Below are 23,863 nucleotides of genomic sequence, written 5' to 3'. Positions count from 1 at the left end.
AGAATTAAAGGGTAAGACTTGCCTTATTAAGATGTAAATTCCGGGGGAAAAACTTGCCGAAATGAGGATACAGTGAAGTTATTGTCAACTTTCACCTACTTGTGCATTTCTAAGAGGCATTGTTGATTTGTAGTTGTTGAAATTAGATACACTCAGCAAAGCACCTTGTGTGTTTTTTTGGCTCATTTTCAGCACAAGATCAACCAATCTCGACAAATGTGCAACCTATTTTTCACGCAACAATTTACACTTTTGGCAACATTATCAAGTGACAGTGTACATGGCAACTATCATTGTAATTCAATCTCTGTCTTTCTGTCTCTCTCTCTCTCTCTCTCTCCTCTTCTACCTCGCTCTCATTTCAAATTTGCACTTAACACCTTCCTGGGGAAAGGCTTCTCATTCATCAACGGTGTTTGTCCCGGTGACAAGCAGGGCGCCTCCTGCATATCAATATCTGCTAAGACAATGCTGAGCCTGTAACCTTCAGCTAAATGTCATTCTGCTTAATCCTATTTGAAAATTAAACATTGAAAAACCTTTAGCGTACCTTCCTGTCTTCCTTCCTCTCTCGCTCCCTCCTTTATTGGCCGCTGTTCCTGCAGCTCTCTCTTCTCCCTTCCTGCTCTTGTTTTGCACACTGCGTGACATTTGTATTGTTTTGTTTGTGTGAGTGTTTGTATCTCATAATGGTTATTTAGTGGAACTGATTTTGATTTTATGTCACTGAAGAAATAATACAGGGGCAATTTGTGCGCCCCTAATAGTCATCTTCATGCTCCAAACAGAGTCTACAGTAATCGCCAGAGGCAGACTTAACTACTTCCCCCTTTGTTTGTCTTTTTTTAGAGACAGTCCTCTAAACATATCGTAGATTTTAAAAGAGAGTTTCGCTCCGGCACAACCCCCCGCCCCCCAGCCCCTATTTAAAGGGAGAATACAGTCAAATGAAAGAAAACCTCTGTCACAGCTTCATATTATCATAAGCAGATCCTCTCTTATCAATGTTATTCACCAAATTCAGACAGATGCCCTTTTCCCCTGACATTATGCAAAGGGTTGGAAATAAAATGTTGTTATAATACTGTAGTGCTCTATTCAAGGTTGCAAGATTTATTTAGGGTATCTAACAAATCATCATATTAGGTGACCTCTATTGATGCTATACTATTGCTTCTCTATTGATCAACAACGGAAGAAGATAATGACGGTGAAACCTTGAGGGACAATGGCCCATATTTCAAGTTAAAACTAAACAGTCAGACTGCAGATAACAGTTGCAGTTAGCTACTTGCTAGATAATAATACTTTACTTTATATAGCTAAATAAGCATTAGCCAGGACATGAATTAAAGCAAATAATACCATTTGGTAGATTTATATCATAAAAAAGCAATTTACTTTGTGTAGGTATATTATATTTGCTAAAAAGAAAAGTGATGTCATGCTAGCCTTGGCTGTGCTCTAACCCTAGCTAACGGGCAATTGAATTTGTTGTTTCACATTGAAAAATAAATCTTGATGTTCCTCCAGAGTTTTTGCTATCAATTGTCTTAAAAACCTTACTGGGTGACTGAGTTCGTCATCAAAAAACTGTCGAAATGACAACAATTGTCAGATATCCTACATTTAAGATTTTATTTTTTGGCGCTTTCATGCCTTTGTTCAGATCAGACAGTGGATAGAGTCTGATACCAGGGAGAGACAGACTGGGGAATGACAAGCGAGGATGGAGATAAGGAGCCACAGGTTAGAGTGGAACCAAGGCTGCCTGCTGCAAGGACAACAGCCTCTGTACTACTATGTGCTACCTAACAGCTAGGCCATCCGGCACCCCGTACCCTACAATTACCCAACCTACAACCTAGAACACAACAGTTTGACTTTATAACAGCATATGAACTTCTCACCCAGATGAAGGAGGAAAAGGGTCGGAAACGTGAATATGGGGGATTAAAACACTGATGTTGGTTGGGAAGCATATGGAAGACATCTGATTTGACTATAGGACAGAGGCTGAAACTTCATCAAAATGGTCTACATTGAGAGGCCCATTTCTTAGTATGCATAATACACTACCCATGGTGCTTTACCCCCTCTTCCTTCTTGCACACATGAACGCCATGACTATATGCTACATGTTTGAAGATACAGGCAGGAGCGGAGGGGACGGAGGCTGGGATCAAAGGAGACACAGACATGGCAATGAAAATGCAATCATTTACAGTCATAAATATACAATTCCCCTTTGGTGTGATGCTGTTGCTAAAAGAAAGCCTTCAGCCAGCTCTACATACTGTATGGATTTGATTAGATACTTGTCAAGAGATTCCATTGGGAAGTTGTTAAACAAGATGCAAGGAGCAATTTCCTCCATGCTAAAAGTAAGTCCCCCAAACTAGGTTTCTGAGAAGTTCAGCAATTGTTCTACAATGACTTTGCCACAGTGAGCAGCAAGCTGACAAAAAAGAGAGATGACAAGGCCAGTCTTAGAGAGCAGAGAACATTCTTTCTTTTTTTCTCTTAGCTGTATATACTGTATGTCTTTAGACAACACATTCTCACCACCAACTTGTTGATTGTCGCCTTATTGGGGGCCCAGGCCCCAAAATTTGACATTATAGGTACTATAGGTATGTTTGCAATATTACATTTGCAGCATTCAGTTAAACTTACAAAACGGTTGAAATGTGTTAATGATTAGAACAAGATAATAGTTTTAGTGGGAATTTTAAAACTAATGTTAATACACTAGTTTATGCAAATAACTTACATTATGTGACTGACTAGCATAAAGTAGATGGCAAATCAAACATTTCAATGTATGTTATATAACTTAAAGGAGTCAAGTCAAGAGGTCAATACTGACCACTATATATAATTAATATAGCCTTTCACGTCTCATCAAAGTAATACGATTCAAGACATCATCAAGAAATTAAGCTATTGTGGAAATAGTTTTATGGTGGAAATAGCTTCCATTACTGTAGCATCATATTTGCAGGCATTCTGCCACTGACCAAGCTGAAGTATAAGTGATAATGGGATGATGTAGATGCTTACAGGTCTGTAAGTGTGCTTGCATGATGGCAAACTGTAATACTGAAAGTCTATCACTATACTGACAGAAGACTCATGTGAGAAACATTCATGGCTTTTAGAGTCTCAATTTTTTTTTGGTGTGCTGAGTCTATGTTGGGACATTATTCCAACCCCAACATAATCTGTAAAAGGCACACAGTAAAATGAGCTTTATGTGTTTGTTTTCATTTAACCTTCAGTATGTTGGTAAGTTTTGGTGTAAAAAGCAGCTGATGTTTTGGTCTCTCTATGTTTGCAGGTGGGAGATGCAGGAGGTTGCTGAACTGGAGGAAGAGGAGAAATCAATGGTAGAGGAACTTCAGAATGCCTATTTTGTTTGCTGCTGCAGCTCCGGGCTTCAGGACTCCCATGAAGCTGCTGAGACACCTGCAGAGTAGACCCAGAGGGAAACACACCCATCTGATGAGACTGCTGCCCAATAACAGTCGGGGCAGTTAGAATTTTTATCATGTTGTAAATGTTTGCTTGTAATACTCACTTGGAACTCTCAAGGTACTATAATTTCCGTGTGTGTGTGTGTGTGTGTGTGTGTGTGTGTGTGTTTAACTGGATTTGTGTTGCAGCAACTTTGCATATGTGTGTGCGTGAAAACAAGCAAGAGAGCGGACAAGAAGCTGCTAAACATCAAAAAAGTGAGGGAGACTTTGCCTCCCTCTCTATGCACGTACACCGCAGACAACCTCTCTCTGCTTTTCTCTGCTGCATCAGACAGATTTCATCTTTTTAGAGCACATCTCCAGAAATCAGTTCTGGGAAATGGAGAGCTGGATTTGTTTGCCTGGGACAAGATGAGACTGTGTGATCACTGGCGGTAGTTGAAGTTTTTTTTTTTTTTTTTGAGGCAGAGAGTGTAAAGACATTGGTGTCAGCATACTTTTTCCTGGTTCCTGAAAGCAAACATCAAATATACCGGTTGGGAAGCGAGATGATGTGTTTTGATTACAGTGTGTCCCAAAAATCTGCCCCACTATGTAATATCAGTCAGTGTTTTGTGCAAACTGAGAAAACATTTATTTTATTTGTAGTACGATTTCTGAGTATATTTCTGCCAAGGTTCGTCCTTTTTTGATTATTTATGAGATGGAGATGGAATGTTTTTGAATTAAACATTAAGATAAAACCATATTCTTATGTCTTGTGTCGTATGATCAATTTTTGTGATCACTGTACAGTCAATAATTCATGATGATTTATGACGATGGAGGTCTTTTCTGAATACATACATCAGATGTTCTTCCCTTGTAAATCTGTTGTTCAAATGAAGATTAAACAACTTAAACGACGCTCTCTTCATCAACTAGAATAGTATTTCAGCTCACAAAGGCTGCCGCACACCCTCTGAGAGAGGCATAAACCAGTTCTGCTCTATAGAGTAATATTTCTTTCTTTAACTGGATGTTTAATGCAAATGCAGCTTATTGCAAGAATACAAAAGAAAACAAAATGCTCAGCAACTGAATTGTGCCTGTGATTTTCAATTAAAGCGAAGTAGCAACAAAGCAGCGTTAGTATTTGGAAATGTACTGTATAAAACACTTTTATTTTGGTGATGCATAAAAAAAAAGGTAAAAGGCCAGCCAAATGTTTCCTGTAAGAAAACTGGAAAAGGAGCTTTAATCTCTGTCTTTGCCCCCCCCAGTAAATACCTGTAGACCAGCGTTGTCTATTTGTATTTCTATTGGTTGATAAGAAGACATATTTCAGAAAAGCTGACAGTACTACAAAGAATAATTAATCGCAAAGAAAAAATTGAATAATTTATTGTACTGCATTCATTGTGGGATTATCAAACCAACATAAACATTTAAAAAACCCAGAGCTCATCATGACATTTTCATGCAGGATAAACAGTCACAGACTTTGACTCCTCTCATTTCCATTTCAATTCATCACCCTCAGTGCTTTATCGCCAGCAAACTCTCACCGCACAAACATATTGGCTTTGTTGTATGGCCCTCTCAGTACAACAACCTTATTGTTAGCATGTAGTGAGCCAGCTTGGTAGCATTATAGGAAACCACTTTTCTGCATGGTTCACCTCATTACCGTTTGAAACCAGATACACCTGAATTCATTATTATTTTGCATTCAAATTACAAGTGCTTATGCAGATTAAATGACAACCAAAACTCCCCTAAAATGCAATTATCACTTTTATATCAAATTAACGAAGGAACCTTCTCTCCAAACCCATAGTGTTACATGGACAGAAATGCACAATTTTGGACACACTAAAAGGCAAACAAACACAAACGCCAAAGAGTCATATGTGTCACATATATGTCACTAAAATCAAGAATAAAAGAAAGCTCAGATATAGCACAAAGTTATCTACAATAGATAACTTTGTTTTTTAGCAAGATATTTTTGTATTGGTTTCTGCAAGTGTATAGACAGATTAAGTTGTTTCTTTAATCTGATTTAATTGAAGTCACTCTCAACCATGAAACATATCAAGAATAATTTCTCTTTTTAAGTAGTATCTCTGCTCTATGTCACTCTAACAGTTTTGTGAGGAAATACCACACTTCCTATGCAACAGCTTCTAAATGAAACTAACACTGATGTACCAGAGGTAAAGAATCAAAAGACTGGATCCCATACCTAAAATGGGACTCTAATGAAAATGTCTGTTAATTTAAGCTATCCTATTGACACATCTGAGGACGGGTAAATGTTCAAGCTTGTAGCTTTCCAACTCTGCTGCTCTTGTTTGAAAATAAATTTGGCAAATATGAGTAAAGGTAATTTTTAAATATTGTTTAAGGGTTGGTAGTCATAAAACAATGCAATTTTCGTACTTACTATTACAGGTATTTTTAAATTTAAATCAATGTATTTTCCAGTAAGTTGAAAATAACTGTTAAGAAAAAATACATTATGTCCCTCTAAATCGCATTCGAAAATAAATACATGGCTGTATAAGCTGTGAAAAAATCAAATCAAGTGATAGAAATGAAACACCGGAGAAAACATCTGTATTAACCACAGACTGTAACTGGAGCAGCTGCTGTGCTACTGTGTCTTTAAATCTTCCTTCCAGTCCGTTGCCCCGGTAACCCGGAAGCTTCACGCGCTTCACGCTCAGTCCCGCTTCGAGTCCTTCCTGTTTTAGAAATTTCAAGGAAGCAGTAGCCACTGGACACTCGCATGAACTGATGATGGTGCGTGAGTCGAACAAAAAGCATGTATGCATCTCATGTAAACAGCTGTTCCTCTCTGAAACCCGGGTGTCGTTTAGTTGAGTAGACTGTGAAAAACAAGCATGAATATCCTACCGTGCCTTAAATGTTTGCTCTGGCTCTGTGCAGAGCGACTGGACATATTCCGAGAGTTGTTTTTAAGTGAACGAAACATTACATGACACAATGACAACGTAGTCTGAGGTTGGTTTAGCGGTAAATATGAGTGTTTTGGCGCCAGCGGCGGCGTTCAAATCAATGATTTACTTCGCTGTGTTTGCATAATTAATTCAGTTGTTTCACGTGTGCAAAGTTCAGCGAACACACGGCAGCTTTCGTAATAACTCTTACATAGTGTGTTATTGCAGTGTAAATAATCACTGTTCGTGTCATTTCCTAAGTTATAAACTGCCTGTGTATCATTGCAACATTCAACAGTTCACTGTAAGTGGCGAGGCTTCCTGGTGCAACAGCTTTGAGGCAGTTTCTGTTTTGGTCGCTTGTCAAATAAAGAAGGAATTAAATCCCTCACAGTTTAAGATAAGGGTATTACATAAACAGTGCATTTCACTTCTTTTATTTTCTATCTCAGGCTGTAACACAGTGAACTTTGGAAGGGGAGGACCCATGCTATCACATCTCTGTGCTGCCACACCAGCCCTGTACATATTGTGGATCACTATGGCTCAGATTGTAGGTCAAGAGGAGAAGACTACTGCTCTCAAAGGTAAAACTAAATAAAGACTCTGATAAAAGAATATCGAGGTGGTGTTGTTCTAACTTGGAATATGCAGTAAACACATGAACTTTTTTTATGATGACTCTCATCCACTATTTCCACATGCTGAATTTAAGGTCATTAAAATACAATTTCATTTAATTATTATTCTACCTCGTTATTTTGAAGCTGTCTCTTGAATCATCCCACAAAAAGTGACTTTTGTTGGTTTGCTCCATTAAAACCAACTCTCCTAAAATGCCTGCTGCTTTGACCCTAGTTTAAAAAGTATTTCACACATCAACAATTGACTTTTCTTTTATAAAACCGGGCAGTCTCTGCCACAGAAAGACTCAAATATTTTTTTTACAATTTGGTCCAACATTTCTGATAGAAAATGGTCTATGGTATTCCTTTATGCTCTGCTAGAAAGATAGAAAACCTTCAACAACCAGAATGCACTGGTCCGTGACTTCCAAGGCAACTTGAGGGTTGCTCCAAATCTTTTACCAATCACTCTATGCGCAGATATCTGTTTCACACCGCTTGCTGTTTTTGATTCCCAGTTATTTTTGAGGATTCTACCATTTACATAATATGTTGTGTAAACTTTGGTGTTGTGTTTTTACTTCTGTTTGTTTGGTGCACATTACTGAAACTGCACTGTCACTTCTCCTCACACTGTGCAAGCTCATATAAGTAGTCTTGAAGGTCCTATTCCATCATTAAACAACTTAGAACTGTTTTCTTGGATTTAGACTGGATGTATGAACTTTTGGATGTTTAGAAACATCTAATGTTGATCTGACTGTTGTTGGAGGATGTCATTCAAAAATAGTGCGGTATAATGTGTCATTTAAAGACAACCAAAGAGTCAGCTAAAGTTTGCCTCTTCTGCAGAAGTTTTGCTGCCTAATGAGTGGATGACTGTGGGCACAGCTGGCATGGAAGTTACATTTTGTTAATTTGCATTTAAAATTTCATTTTGATACCGAGCTGCTTATAAATTGGCAACGTTAAACTATTTCCTGGATCTTGACCTGAAGGTTAGCAAACCAACACATCTGATTTGTCTAATGACAAACAAATGAATGAAGGTGTCGTTCCTATGAGGTCACAAAATTCTTACACTAAATTGGTAAATGGCATTATGAAAATGTGTAAATCATCACTATTTCCCAACATCTTCTACTCTTTTTTGCAACACTATACATATAGTTATGCCATCTATGTAACTTGACTTTTGAAATTTTTTGATTACGTTTTTTAATCAAGATCTTTGAAATCAGGTATTATTTAGACTTTTTGGCCCTGTAGGACTAGAAATGTTCCACTTAACCTTGAGTCTAACACTTCCCCTACCTTTTTAGCAGCCACACACTTGTGATTTGTTTCCAATTTTCTTCTGCTTTTGTGATAGAACTTCGAAAGTGTAAAACATTTTTTTAATAGACTTTTTGGATTGGTTTTTATTTGGTTATTATTATTTCAAACTGCTGAGCCACTCAAGGATGATGAAAAGCTTTTAGTGTAAAACGTAGGAAGGACTTTTGTGTGACACAAAGGTTTGCTTCATAACTTTAAAAAAATATGTAAGCTTTCTTAAAAAATAATATAGGTGATGTTGCTGCATATTCTTTGTTTATAATGTTGTTATTGAGATTATAACATATCTTTTTTGACTTTGACATTCTTTGAAGAAATGCTGTCATCACTCATTTTTTTGCTCAACTCTTATCTTTCTCTTTGTCCTCAGATTTGCTGTCAAGAATAGACTTAGATGAACTGATGAAGAAAGATGAACCGCCTTTCACGTTCCCGAAAACACTGCAGGAGTTTGAATATGCCTTCAATGACTGTAAGTACACGATTGAATCTTCAAAGCATAACCTCACCAAGCCTTCTGCTTTGACCATAATCACATTAACTCTGAGTGAATACAACGACACTACTGACAGTTCAAGAGTATACTACAGTTTATGTGAACAGATAGTAAACAGACTCAAATCAGCTGTTAGGTTCAGATGTAAACATAGGGAAACATCGGTCTGTTTTTTAATGCATAAACTGTTGCACATACTGCCAGATCTTTTTATCCTGTGACACCTGAAAAATAAACCGTGTCTACTTGAAACTCCTTATTTATCCAGAAACAGATAACTCTGAATCAGAGTCATCAACTTCATCATACAGTGGCAATCCAGCAGCAAAGGTGGATGAGGCCAGTGGCAAGACGAATAATTTTATTTATTTTTTAGCTTCTATGCAAGGATATGGAACATCATACACTGCTGCTGCACACAGTCATAGAAATAATAGAAAGAATATTCCTGATGGGAGAGAACTCTCCACTCGTGGAGCATTTGGCCGATCTAAATTAACTGAACGCTTAAGTGAAAGGCAAAGAAGAAGAAGAAAATCTTCTCACCTTGTCTGACAAACTGCGTGGCTTTAGATCTAAACTGACTCTGGCGTTCCTTTGTGGAACAAGGATGACTTGAGATGTTTGTCCTGTGCAGTGAACATTCAGACAATAGCACACTCTATGACCATATCTCTCGGCATCAGAAATTTCTCGGTTTTGCCATTATTTTCCATCAGAGTCATTGGCAAAGTTTGACTGGGTACGTGACCCATGGAGTTTATGTGCACTGGACAGCTCAAAAGACTTGCCATTGATGGCACAGGAGTTATCAGTGAAGATCATACATTAAAAATTAAATTTCACGACACAGCCTCACAAATGTTTTGGATATAATTGGAGAAGGAATATCCAATCGTTTCAGGTAGCCCACTGCAATTGAAATTCTACTGCCCCTCTCCACAACATATTTGTGTGAACTGTACAGAGAGCTACTGAGGACTATGGTTGAGCTCTGTGTCTGCCTCTCATCAATCCTTGCCAGAATAGGGCGGATGTGTATATCATCCCCGGGTAAGGTTTCCCACTGATTGTAAGTCAGTTATGCATTGTTGTATAACTCGAAACAAACCCTTGTTGTGTGTTAGACGGCTGTCAGAGGGATGTAGAATGTTTATTTTATATTAATAAACTTGGACTGGAGTGACTTGGGATTCTGCAAATTTTTAAAGGTTGCCATGACAGAATAAAGTTTGAGAAACACTGGGCTAACTATCCTGTATTTGAAAATGAAACACTTGAATGGAAAGCCGTACAATGTTTTTTCTACCTTTATTTCCCCTCTAATCACTGCCTATGTCTTCTTCATAACATTAGACCTGGAGCCATGGAGACAGGTTTTGCTGTCTGAGATAAAAAGTGACTTTACCTCTTAAGTATGACAAACGCACAAAAATATAAAGTTTAACAAATTTAAAGTCTAAACAACATTGTTCCTTAAGAGCAACAAACCGAGTGTCCCTCCACTCCTGGGACCACTGGAAGGTCCCGGGCCCCCTTTATGGGAACCACTGGTTTATAAATGTAGTTCCTTTACTTGAGTCATGTTCAAGATAGCTTGATAGCACACCTTGAGGTACACTGCCTGTATGGATGTGTGCTCGCTCACTCTCTCTCTCTCTCTCTCTCTCTCTCTCTCTCTCTCTCTCTCTCTCTCTCTCTCTCTCTCTCTCAGGCTGGGGTAGTGCAGTACATTCAAATATTTATTAAGTATTTCCATAATATTATTTGGTCATGATGGGACACTTAAATGAAAAAACCTCAGCATGTGAGCGCTTCATTAAGAAGTTTGACCTAATGGGAAACGTGTCACTTTGCAGGAATTATTAAAGCTTATTAATTGTTTATTTATCAATATTAAACATGATACAAACTCTATGCAACTGCAAAGACTGTTCACTGCGGCAGTGGAAAAAAGAAAAAGGAAGACAGGTAAGAGAATGCAGCCTAATGAGATAGTCACTTATCGTGTTTGTTTGTTGGGTGGTTCATAATTCCTTCAGGATGCAGGAAGAATGCAGCTGAAGAGAGTGAAGAAGTAAAGTTCTGTTTCTCTTACATTAAATATTAAGGGATAAAGAGAGTGATTAACATACTGTATACAATTATTGAATAGATCATTTTATACATTTTAGGTATTACTTTACAAAAATGTAAACACGTCGACAATAATAAATGATGGCATAAAATAAACAAGAAAACAGGAAATAAAGGGTTTGAGGGTAGATTTGTTAGAGTTAGAATGAGAGATGGTCATGTGATGTGGTGCAGTTTTAAAGATTTTTTAAGTTATAAATTAACAGTCAATATGTTATCATTAACATAAAACACATTTCCATTTAAGTAAAGAAAGAAAACAACTTTTCTTTTTGGTGAATATAATTTCTATAAAGAAAGAAAGCCGTAATTTGGATCTAACCAGGATCTGTGTGTGTGTGGGCACCCTTGTGTTCGTGTGTGTGTTTGTACGTGCGTGCGTGCGTGTGTGTGTGTGCCAATTATCAGGGAGAGAAGGTAGTAGAGCTGGACAAAATGCCGTGTGGGTCCTGCAGATATAAAAGTAATTTTAGAATTCCCCTGTCTGGTTTTGATGAAACCAGGTGGACAGAAGGAAGAAGCTGGAGGCTTGAAAAGCTTGTGATTTTGTCTCTTAGTATTCCCCCATAGCCTCTCGCTCTCTCTCTCTCTCTCCCCCCTCTGTTCTCTGTCAGTGTCTCTGCTGGCTGTCTGGCTGGCTGAGTGGGGGACATGTTGTGTACTCTACGGCCCGTCAGTAACCTACTCAGCCTTGCCCTGCGCCTGACGGAGCATTTGCATAACCTCGCTGTACCTAAGAACAGAGACACAGAGACTAACCCCCCACCCGCCACCATGCCAACACCGACACACTCACCCTACCCCACCCTCAAGTCCCGGCTCAGTCTCCCATGGAGGGAGGAACACATTCAGAGACTCTTCATCCTTTCTCTCTTACCTTTCTGCTCCTCAGTCTCTGTTTCTTTCACTCTCTGTATCTCTCTATTTCTGCCCTCGCCCCTTTTACCCCCACCCAACTCTCTCTCTCTCTCTCTCTCTCCTCTCTCTCTCTTTCTCTCTCTCAAACACACACATAACACACACACACACACACACACACACACACACACACACACACACACACACACACACACACACACAAACACACACACACACACACTTACTCATCTGTATGTCTTGTCAATTTCCACTCAGGCCTGTTTCTCAAGGATAGCATTTCACACTCCCTCTGGCCCTCGGGTATTTCTATAGCTACACCCAAGCTACCTTTTGCCCGAGACAGGTGGAACAAAAATGTTAATTTGACCATGTAATGATGTGAATACAGACGAGGCTGTGTACAATAGTTTGCAGGTATCTTAATCACTGAAGATGATGGCTTCATCTTGCTAGCCCTCCAGTTTTCCATTACTGGAAATCCAAGGTTATGTACACCTAATTAAGCGGCCAAATTGAGAACAGAATGCTAATTATGACAGAAAAGAGGAGAAAAGTTGAGAAAACGTTATTCCTCTGAGAGGATGTGTTGGGGGAGGCAATGGAGCTGATCACCCCCCCTAGCTCATATTCAAACACACATACACACATGATGCCTCCTCCTGCCTGCACATGCACACCCCTTTCCTACAGTAGGATTTCATTATAGCTCCTCTCTTCCTTCTCTTAGGCAGTAGTGTTTAGATCCTCATCCCTGCATGAATGTATAATTGATTTCCTTCAAGGTACTTTTTGTGCACACTGCTTTATCCTTACTTTTCACTCGTCTCCTGCTCCACCTCTGCAGGCACCAGTCTGCTTTTTAATGCAACATGATGACAAACCTAGATTCCTGATTGCAGGTTGTCTAACAACTTTCCATAAAAATAAATGCTGGATAAACAGTTTGTTAGCAATGAAAGATTTATCACATTGATAGAGGGGCAAAAATGGTGGCAATTTAAATGAGATGAAAAAGTGCTTTTGCATTCTTTATCTTGCAAAGGTATTATATTTATTTATATCCTAGATGGGTTTCCTCACATTGTGCAATAATTGAGAAAGTATGAGAGCCCCCTGGCTATTTGGGTTAAGTATGTGTACTTTTCGGTGGTTTAGCTCTTACAGATGCTGCAGTCATAAAGGTCAAAATTAAATTTAACACTCTTTAGTGTTTTATTGTGTTGTAATGTCAACCCCAGGATCGATGGGCTCATTGCTAAGGTATAAACACAGAGGTTGCACAGACACACAAGGGTAATTGGTATTAAAGAAAAAGTAGTACCATTTCTGAACAGCGTTTTCCCGTCTTATGATAGTTTTATATCCAATAAAACCTGGATATGATACAAACTCCTCTGTTTGCCTGGATTTACAATAAATCACTTAAAAATTGTCCCAAAGAGCTTTTGTCTCTCCTCAGTCGGGTGTTGTGTTGTAAATGCAATCGTAACATTTTAGAGAAACAAACACACACACACACACACACACACACACACACACACATAACACACACACACACACACACACACACACACACACACACACACACACACACACACACACACACACACACACACACACACTCTGTATGAGTCGCACCTGGCCCTCCTGGCTGGATCTGCTTCTCTGTTGTTGTGTGTCAGTGTGTGTGTGTGCATGCTTGCAGTTGTGTGTTTGTGTTTGTGTAAGCTGTGCTAGTTAGGGTGTTTGGCTGATACCCAGACAGTCAGCAACCTCAAAGGAATTGCAAGGAGCAGTTGTCTTGGTGGCTAATGTGTGCCAGGCTACCTCACACACACACGCACGCACACACACACGCACACGCGCGCAAACGTGAATGTGAACGTGCTGCAACCCTTTCCCACACCTCCTTTAGTCTTTGCTCTTGGAGGTTCCAGGTGAAATGGCAGAGACAGGCTTGTGGCCTGCTGCCAGAATGAGCAAGGAAGAAGAGGAAGGGGAGATGCTTTCAGAGGGATGGAGAAGAGGGATAGAGGCAAAGATTTTTTTTACCATACCAGCTGTCCAGCACTGGCCTACCAGACTACCCAGAAGGATGTTAGAGTCGTGACTGGAAGAACGCCGCTGCATCCACAGGCCTTGTACCTGCCAAATGGGGGGATGGGGGTTGAGGGAGGGAGGGTTGAAAAAAAAGCAAAGGGACCAAAAGAGAGCAAAATGGAAGATTAGCGAGAATAAATCCTGACTGGACAAGCTTAGTTTGCCTTATTTTTCAGATAGAAATGATCTTGCATTTTCCTTCAGAAGTAGTGATCTGCCTCCTTTTCTGACAAATTCATGTATCAGTTATCATTACAGATGTGTTTTTTTCCTTACAATTTCTCTTTCTTCACAGATGGCCAGCTCAGACATATAAAATCAAGAGAGCCCTTTGTATTCAACGCCAGGGAGGATCTCCACCGCTGGAATCAGAAACGATATGAAGCTCTTGGGGAGGTAACAGCTATCTTTTTTGCAACTTTCCAGATTTTGGGTCTATTATGAAAGGATACAACAATTCTCTAAATAAGGGCGGTTCACTACGCTACACTGCTTGCAGACTTTCAGTTTTGCGTACACTAGCCAACATGCATGTATTCCTCTCCGAGTTGGCTCTGTTTGTGTGTGGCAGTGAGTCAATGCGCTGGGTGTCACATGCACTTAAGGTTGGGGGAAGCGGACAAGACTGGAAGGAAGAAAACTCTTGCGCTTCAGCCACTCCAAAAATGGAGGTTGGTGTTCTCAGAGGACTTTGACGTACAAAAAATATAATTCAGTGGATGCCTTCTTTCAGACAGGATCCAAAGACAATACTAGAGCACACAAATCACTTAAGGCAAATTTAATAAAGGTGCAAATGACTAACTTTTTGACGCACTACGGCTTCCTCAGAGTCAAATTGTTTTACATGTGTCGCCTACTCAGATGGAAACCATTACAGAGTTTGTCTTACAAATCTACAGCAAAGACTATACAGCAGGCTGTAACGTTACTAACATGAAGCTGCTGATTGTTACACACACAGCCAGCAGGTGATTCCTGCATCATGCAGACGAGGTGAGAGTGAACGGAGAAAAGACAAAGCAACGTTTGAAACAAAAAGTAACAGAATGAAATATCAATGCTTTATGACTTGTTTCTGTGTGAAGGTCGGCAAACATTTAAAAAAAAAAAATGTATTTCATAATACTGAAATGTCTTCCTGTTTGTACAGCGGGTCTACTCATCGCACTACTTAAATGATGCCATCTACTCACTGAGACTATACACCATACACCAGGAAGGTGTATAACTGGAAAGGTTGTTTTGTTTTAAAGTAAAATAAAGAAATCAGTTTGGAATAAAAAAGTTGTTTTTTCGTAGCCCCCTTGCTGTTCCTGTAAAATTGCGTAAAACTCCAAAGAACAGAATACCAAAGAAACACTCCAACAGCCCGGGCCTTAAGAAACGAACTGAACAGAAAACCAAGGTACATACGTATTGAACCGCAGGCTGACTGTATGGTTGCATCCCTACTATTTAGTATTTATTACCTGAAATTTTTGGTAACATGACATTTCAAGATGTTGCCTTCTTGTTGCTTCATTGAAGAGTTAACATACCAAGTATTTTATATTGTATTAATTATAATGGTGTGAGGCAGATGGATTTTTGGCTTTTTACATATATTGCATAGACACTGAAAGCTACTTTGTCTGTGGCATTTTAAGGGTTTCTTACCCCAAAATACCCACAGGGAGTCATGTGTTTGCAAACTACAACACCATCGATCAAATCACACTCCATTGTAAAGTTCACCTCTAACTTTCTTCAGTAGTACAACCAACTGCAATATCCATTAAGATAATGAGACAATGTTCTTTTGTAATCAGTTTTTTATTTGCATCCCCTGCTATGTTGCTTTTAATTGCGTTCAGTCTTTGATGTTCAAAGCAAAGTGATAGAGCCGTTTGTGGGATTACCTGTGTGTTTTTATTATTTCTAATGCAGGTATACAGTCGCTCCTTTGAGAGTCAGCCTTCTGTGAAGGCTTTATTTCCCCTCTCTTCTTTTGCCTGCTAAGGCACTATCTTCCAGCATCTAAAAAGACTTTAGTAACAAACATTTGGTTGCATGCAAACAGAGGCCCTGAAAGAACACACAGACATTTAAACTAAAAGTGGAGAAATCCGAGGGGGGCCAAACATTTGGAGCATACAAAAAAATCATCAAGCAGGATTTATGCAAATATTATTCACAAACTCTGATTAAAAAAATGGACAGAAGTATTTTCTTAAGAGAAGAAAAGAGGAAACTGTGTCAATCAGTGATGATAGGAGCTTGTGTAAAGAGATGATAGGAGCTTGTGTAAAGAGGACAGATACTGTGTCGACTGTGTTGCAGGAGACTAACTGGCTGAGAAGAAAGGAGCACTACCTGAATAAGCATTATTACCTGTCTGTTGTTTTAGGCCACAGATGATTCAAGAAAATGAATATCCTACCTTGTAAAGCTTTGCAAGTGCAGATGCATTGTTTGTACTGGTAAGAAATATGCTCCTTTATAAATAGACACAACTGAATAGAATGCCTTTGGTAGTAAAGTGGGTTATTCTGCTTAGTCAGCCTTTCTATGAGTATTTTACACAAGTGTACCTCGCTGATCACTCCTGGGTTTGCTGGCCAAAAATACTTGTTTGTTGATCTATTGTTTTATCCCTTTCCTCTCCTTCTTTTCTACATCTGGCAGGAAGATATTCTTTGTATGTCATTAGGGTAAATGTAGAGTAACTTTCTACTCAAACAATATTATGGGCCCAGATCACTCCAGAGCACAGCCCAATGTTCATGATCAGCCCCCGGACATGCATCTCTTCAGAACCAATCAAGTGCACAGACTTGAAGACTTACTAAAACCTAGGAATTTCTGTCCTATGAACATGATGCCTACCTGTTGGAAACTTCTGGATGCAATTCCTTAAGATGATTGCAAGAGTGGAATGGATTTTGGATTTAGCTCAGCCAACTTTGACTCTGGACATCTAGTGGATGGCCAAAGGAGGGACACTGCTGACATTCTACCTCCGGTTAAATCGTTAGAGGTGATTTTATGTAATGACATAAAAGGAGGAAAGTTTCACATGCAGCTATGGAGAAAACTAATTTTAAAATATGGGAGACACGAAGATAAGGAACACAATAAGTAAAACAATAAATACACTGCATTCTAGGTGCTATGGTCTATGATAAAAGGACAATTCAACTCAACACATTAACACATTCTATATTAAAACTGATTTATTTGCAATGAGCTTTAAGAAGTGAAAACATTCTCAGCTCATCATAAGCCTCTACTTTCGACTGAAGGGCATACTTCCTCGTATTCCTGTAAGTTTGGCCCTGAGTTAGGCTAATATTTTTGACTTCCTGCCCCTATTTATGTTTTAACCAGTAGAAAAGTAACAAAATGTGCTCAAATAAATGTGGATTGTAGATTAAATTTGATATAAATCAGCCACAGTCTGTGTTTAAGAAAACTGACAAATCATTCTTTATATTGTTGATTATGGAAAGCACAAAATGTTGGATCATATTCTGCAGAAGTCACAAATAATTATACAATATTAAAATTCAACAGGATTTAGTAAGCAATAGTTAATAGAGTGAACAAATTGATGTTTGGATGTACTATAGTTGTCTCCGTTTAAGGAGAGACAGAACTAAAGAAGAACAATGAAATGCAGCTGCAGATGTTAAAATCCACATTATGTAAATAACAAAGTTAGCCTTATGTCTCACATGACATAATGAAAGGACATCCGTTTCAGTGGGAGTTAGAAAACGTATCCATGTCTTCGTTTTAAGTAGACTCACCTGTTCTAATGCTGGCAGGCTGATTTAGAAAGCTGCTTCTAGAGGTCCTCTCAATAGATGGGTTTCTATCACAGCCCTCAGATCTTTACAATGGCTTCCTTTATGTAAAATAATTAACTTTACTGTGACTGTTGATTCATAAAGCACCATTTGGGCATAATCAATTTCCACTCGGATCATCTGGGCTTGGTGTGCCAGCTGTTTCTAAAGTCAAAACTAAACATAGAGAAGCAGCTTTCCGAGTTAAAGCTCGACAAAAACCTGTTGTAAACTACTTGGAAACATGTAGTCTTCTCTGACTGTAGCTACTAAAGATAATTCCCTTTATTAACTGCATCTAAGTTACATTTAAGTTACATCAAATCTTGCCCTACAATGAAGCTGCACTTAGTTTATATTTTACTGTTTATAGGTAATATTATCTTTCCAGGCATACTTTGTATGAGTACTTAATATTCAATTAGCTATAAATACTTTCGTTAATGATTATACACATAGGTATGTCATTTATGGTCTTGTGTTTCTTTTGTATCTTGTTGCCTTAATGTCTGATGTAAAGCAACTTATTACGCTATCATTTAAAATGAAATCCTCCTGCTTTTGGTTGCCTTGTTTCTGTCCATCGCTCTTTCTACTTTTCTGTGTCTCTATATCCTGATAGTCCTCTATTTTGTGTTGAGGACGGCTTGTGTGTGTGTGTGTGTGTGTGTGTGTGTGTGTGTGTGTGCGTGTGTGTGCGTGTGTGTGCGTGTGTGTGCGTGTGTGTGCGTGTGTGTGCGTGTGTGTGTGTGTGTGTGTGGGGGGGTGTGTGTGTGTGTGGGTGGGTGGGTGTGTGGGTGTGTGCTATGGGGTGGCGGCTGTATTGTCAGACACATCACAGCACCAGATGTCCAATTTGCACTTCAGCCTTGTCTGAATGGGGGGACGGATAGAAAGAGGAAGAATGAGGATGTTGGTGTGATGGCCTCCAAGCAAAAAAAGAGAGAGAGAGATATGCGACCAAATCTGGCACTAGAGCAGGAGATACTTTTTTTAGTCTTCGGTTTTCATCCCTCAAAAGTAAACTGTTTCCAATATACGTAAATATCGGTCTATCTATATGTTCACATAATTATAGATTCTGTCTTTGAGAGGTTTAAAACATACACTTTGTATGAACAACATGAACTGCAAGTATATTTTAGGTGAAATAAATGGAAAGCCAAGTTGTGCTTGGGCACTTTTGCTCTCAGGCACCTGGGCTGCAGTTAAACACCTGACAAAGTGTTACACTGAAAGTTGACCCACAGCTCTTTAGAATGCATTTAGTATGTATCTCTGTGTAGTCTGAAGGTGCAGCATTAGCACCGGAAAGGATTTCTCTTGTTTGTAGATAAGTAGGAAAAATATCACTTCTGCAACTAAAACATCCCTTAGTGTTGTGAGTGGACTCTATAAGTACTTACGTAAAGTACCCATAAGCTCTAGTTTATGAATAGTTTTTCCTTCGTCTAATGTGTTACGTGTTGAGGTTTTTGCTCTTTCTTTTGTATTCTGATCTGACAAATGTAAATATGATTAAAAAAAAAAATCAGCAGTGAGAGCACCAAGCTGACATTTTCCATCCTTTTTTCTGACTGTAATGGTTCTGACTGTACTACAGCTAGGCAGGCTATCTGAACAGTGTCGCAAGATGCAGCGGGGTCACCTCGGTCTGTGTAGGTGTCAGTTGTAGTCTAATTCCTGTGATTGGGTGATGAATCTCTCTGATAGAAGACAAGCATAGGGTCTGGCCCAGATGGAGCTCTATTAAGCTGTTAATAAATGAGGATTCTTCTCTGCTCTGCCTGCATCTGTGGGATGGAAGACACTCACAAATTTGTAAACACACACACACATACACACACGCACACAGTCAGAATATTATAATGAAGTAAAGCTAGCCAGATGGCTGAATTAGAAAACCGTCTCTCTCTCTCTCTCTCCTTTTTCTTTCTGTCTCTTCATTTCCCCTCTCTCTCTCTCTCTTTCCCTCTCTCACTCTCTCTCTCTTTGTTTCCCATACTCTCCACTGTCTCTCTGTTATCTTTTCTTCTTCTTCTGTCTCCCTCTGTTTCCTCATAATGGATGCTTGATGTTGTCATATCAGTGACCAGCTGGCCAACGGTGAAGCTCTGCTGAAGCGCTCTTGAGCAAAATACTGAGGAGAAGGGGAAGAACAATTGTTAATAATGAATTATTAGTAGCTCCTTATTGTATATATTTTTTAGAATATTATATTACACTGCATTATATGATATTACATTATACTGCAATTTAAATTATTTCAAACGTGTTTGCGTTTTGTTCGTTTTTTCTGAAGCAGGAAGACATTACTCTTAAGACATTTAGATTGACAACACTAATTAATGATGGGATATTGAACTTACTCAAGTCTAATGAATTACTTTATAAATGATGGTGCAGTCATGTTGTGGGAACCCCGTAGAGAGGCCTCCATACTGTACTTAAAGAATCAGGAGGCCCCATACCAGTCGTGGACCATTCTGTTTGGAATCTAATGGGATCTCTCTAAAGAGTGACTATAAATGACAGCTGTCTGCCTGGAGTCACTGACTGCCATCATGTCTCCAGTCCCACAACACTTAAACACTGCTGCTACAGCTTCTGCTCAGAGCATTTAGGAGGAAGCAGACACAGTCAGACAAAAATGGTTTCAGGGAGTAGGTGAGGTGGATTAGAGGTGATGAAAGAGAAGCGAATTGGACAGGGGGCTGGTTGTTTGGTGTGTGTGTGTGTGTGGGGGGGGGGGGTGTTAGGGAAAAGGCAGGAGGGCTGGTAGTTACAGTGCTGGCATCTGTCGCTACTGCCGGCACCCACGGTGGTGTACAGTACTTTGCTTTGAATTAGACCTCTGTCGACTTCTCAGTTAACACCTAAGGAGGTCATTATGATGCCATTAGGGGGAGGAGTGCAGGGAGGGAGTGACAGAGAGATGGATATCTGTGTGAGTGTAAACAGTCAGTCTGTCAGTCGGCGTCTGAAAACTTTCTCTTCCCCTTGAGAGCCCCTCACTCCTCTGACAGAAGAGTAACAGAGACCTCATGGGAATTACACCACTCTCTCTCTCTCCCTCTCTCTCTCTCTCTCTTTCTTTGTTTCCCACGTGGACTGACAGATCAAAAATTCACAACAATAGGCTCTATTTTAAAACCACTTTTTGTTGGTACACAAGGCTGACTTAAAATAAACAACCTTTTTATTGCCTCATGCTCTCTCTCATTTTCACACTCTCTTTCTGAGTGCACTTTGCTTTTGTTGTCGCCATTGTTGTGCTGCATTGTTCGGGGGGATTTTCTTTTTCTTTTTTTCCCCCCTTTTTTCTTCATCTCCTCTATTCTCTGGAGAAGAGGGAACGCTTTCCTGGGTGCAGTCAGTGATACAGCAAGGGACAGCTCTTTCAGTTTCATTATATAAACTGCTTTGATGCCTCTTCTTGTTCTCTGGTTTCTATGGCTAAGTGGCTTTTGGAAGGGGGCTCTGGACTACAGAGACAAGAGGTGTGTGTGACTGAACATGTGTTTCTTTATATATGCTGCTGCCTTGAGTATATGTGTGCTCATTGCTGACACTGAGATAAACAAGTGTGGCTCTACGGGCCGCAATAGGTTTCAAAAATGTCTCCAATTACTTTATTTAAGAGGCTCACAAGGCCTTAAAAACAGCTTTGCAACTGTGACTGGACGCATCCAGAGGCTTTTTGGAAATATGTTTTGTGTCTATTAATTGATTGATTGCTTAGTTCACCGTCAGCACCTGGCCTGAAACTCTTCTAATAGACCTTTTAATCTATCGCCATAAGACTAATGCTGACCCTGATAAACATCAGGTCATCATCATGGCGTCTCTCTGGGCTCTTTTCATCTCATTAGTCCTCTTCCTTCTTTGTAATTACCTCATTTTCTTTGTTTTTTGTTGACTGTCCTACCATTTAACTATTTCGTCTACTTTTTTTTCATTCCTGCCTTCCTCTATTCCCTGACCCCCCTTCCTCATCTCTTCGTCACCCCCACCTCTTTATCTATCCTAGTCTTCCTGTCCTGTATGTGCCCAGGAAAGATGATCTCCTTGACGCCTTGGGTCCGATCAGCCAAACCAGGCATGACTGTTGCAATCAGTGCAAGAGCACAAACTCATGCACTCACATTATCTGATAAATGTGCACGATGAGGACTTAAAAGACATATCAACTTGCAGCCACAATGTTCTTCATTAAGACCTTGGCTTTGTGTATGATTGAGAGTGATGAGGAGATTGTTATGGGGATGGCCAGGTGTTTGAAGAAAGTTGATGTCACAGCCCACCAGTCGAAAAGAGTGTTTTAAAGACCAAGTATTTTACTGTTTGCTTCACTCATCCATCCTCTCAGCTGTTCACCGCAGTGGGAGCTGGCACCAACCTCTGGCTCCCAGGGATTACCTCTCCTCCTCTCCCCTCTTGTCTTCCCTCTTTCCTCCCGCTGAGCCCTCCTTTAAGTCCCTTCCTTCCTCCCTGATCCTGCTCTACTTGCTTCATCGCCACAATGCTTCCTCTACACAAACAAAGCACAGACAGCGCTGACCTCACCGCAGACTCTCCCACGTTTGCTCTCACTGTCATGAAGGAAACATTAGTGTTTGAGGTTTCATCATCATCCGGATGTCCTTGCTTTTTTTTTTAACTAGATAGCTCCAAAAGTGACAGCTGTAATGTAAACTGCCAGTCAGGGTCATTGCTCTGTGTCTTTGGAGGTTAAATGTCCTCTCTTGGACTTTGTCCCCCAGTTTGGATGATGTAAAGTAAATTCACACTTCACGCTATACAGTTGCAACCCATCCATTAGTGTAGATGACAATTTAAATTTGTTACAGATAAGACATTTTGTTCATAAAACCTTTTGGTTTGAATATAGTTGTTTTTATCTTCCCTCTCTTCCCCCTGCCTTTCCTTCTGTTATTTGCCGAAACCACTCCTTATGCTTATCCTACCGTCTGATGTCGCGATGCAGCCACTCAACTGCTTCCTGCAGGCGTTTCATTAAAGCACTAATAACACACTGGTAATTAGGTGACAAAGAGGCTTTTCTTATGGTACTGATCAGCTGCTGAGACATAGTACTCAGAGGCCCATGCGGAAAGAGGTTAGCTCTGACTATGTGTGTGTATGTATACATATATATATATGTATATATATATGTATATATATATATACTTCTGCTCTAAGCCAATCCCATTTCCTGTGAAACGCTACTCTTTGTTCGGATTTTGATTTTGCTTGGTAAAAGTTGACCAACTTTCAATATAAACTAGAAGATAGATACAGATGTACACACAGCATATAAACAAGCTTGCAAGCTTTTTATTTATGATCAGCTGTTTCCTTGTATTAGTGGAAAAGCATTAACACAGAGAAAGTCTTGCATTCTTTCCACAATTTCGTCTCTCTCCTCATTCCATATCAGTGGGTTTTCGAGCCACCTGAGGCACTGAACAAATAACGTAGTGCAAATGAAATTTCCTGTGAGGCTTATTGATGTCATTAAACACTAGCATACTGAAGCCCCAAATCATTTTAGTCTTCATCAGACCGGCTGACATTTTAGTGAATTAGCTGTTGATGGGTTGGGCTGAGGTGGAGATGTTTTAGCTCTCCTTGTATTTTCCCTCCTTCAACGGGTCAAAATGAAGAATCGATAGTCTAATTTGGTCTTATGCTGGCCTTTGATTGGCTGTCATAAGGCCAATATGTGTCTAGTCTGTAATGTTATTCTTGCATGTTGTTTTGAAAGCAGTACATTAAGTTAGCATTGACTTTCTTTTGGCATAAAAAGGGTGTGACGATATGATTATCAGAAGAATTCACCTTTGACTAAATACCAAAAGGTTTCAAGGTGGAAAGACAAATTCCTGCTATTTTACAAGGATGTAGAGTTTGGAACATGTCACAAATGCACAATTTCATTGTTGTGAAATGTTAGAACTCGGTCATACAAATATTTGTGTGTACAAAAAATACACACGCTAAGCAGATCATGTCCCACAATTATCCCATCAGT

General features: G+C 39.6%; 2 protein-coding genes across 3 annotated transcripts in view; both read left to right on the top strand.

Moving 5' to 3' along the window:
• kiaa0825 (KIAA0825 ortholog) overlaps positions 1-4,227 on the top strand; it is a 116,437-nt gene extending 112,210 nt beyond the window's left edge. Inside the window, exon 23 of the mRNA XM_061037966.1 lies at positions 3,341-4,227. Within this exon, the coding sequence (XP_060893949.1) occupies positions 3,341-3,479 (139 nt within the window). The 3' untranslated portion in view covers positions 3,480-4,227. The remainder of the gene's footprint in view (positions 1-3,340) is intronic.
• A 1,928-nt stretch (positions 4,228-6,155) lies between these two features.
• arb2a (ARB2 cotranscriptional regulator A) overlaps positions 6,156-23,863 on the top strand; it is a 144,580-nt gene continuing 126,872 nt past the window's right edge. The window contains exons 1-4 of one of the 2 annotated variants that reach the window (XM_061037954.1): positions 6,156-6,266; positions 6,877-7,011; positions 8,759-8,860; positions 14,295-14,395. In XM_061037954.1, coding sequence (XP_060893937.1) covers positions 6,912-7,011; positions 8,759-8,860; positions 14,295-14,395 — 303 coding nt within the window. In that variant the 5' untranslated portion in view covers positions 6,156-6,266; positions 6,877-6,911. Of the gene's footprint in view, positions 6,291-6,876; positions 7,012-8,758; positions 8,861-14,294; positions 14,396-23,863 lie in introns of both variants that reach the window. The other variant, XM_061037953.1, reaches the window with a different exon arrangement.

Source organism: Labrus mixtus, chromosome 5, assembly GCF_963584025.1.
Source record: "Labrus mixtus chromosome 5, fLabMix1.1, whole genome shotgun sequence".
Taxonomy (NCBI): domain Eukaryota; kingdom Metazoa; phylum Chordata; class Actinopteri; order Labriformes; family Labridae; genus Labrus; species Labrus mixtus.
Note: the sequence above shows the minus strand (reverse complement) of the source record. Positions and strands in the feature narration are given on the sequence as shown.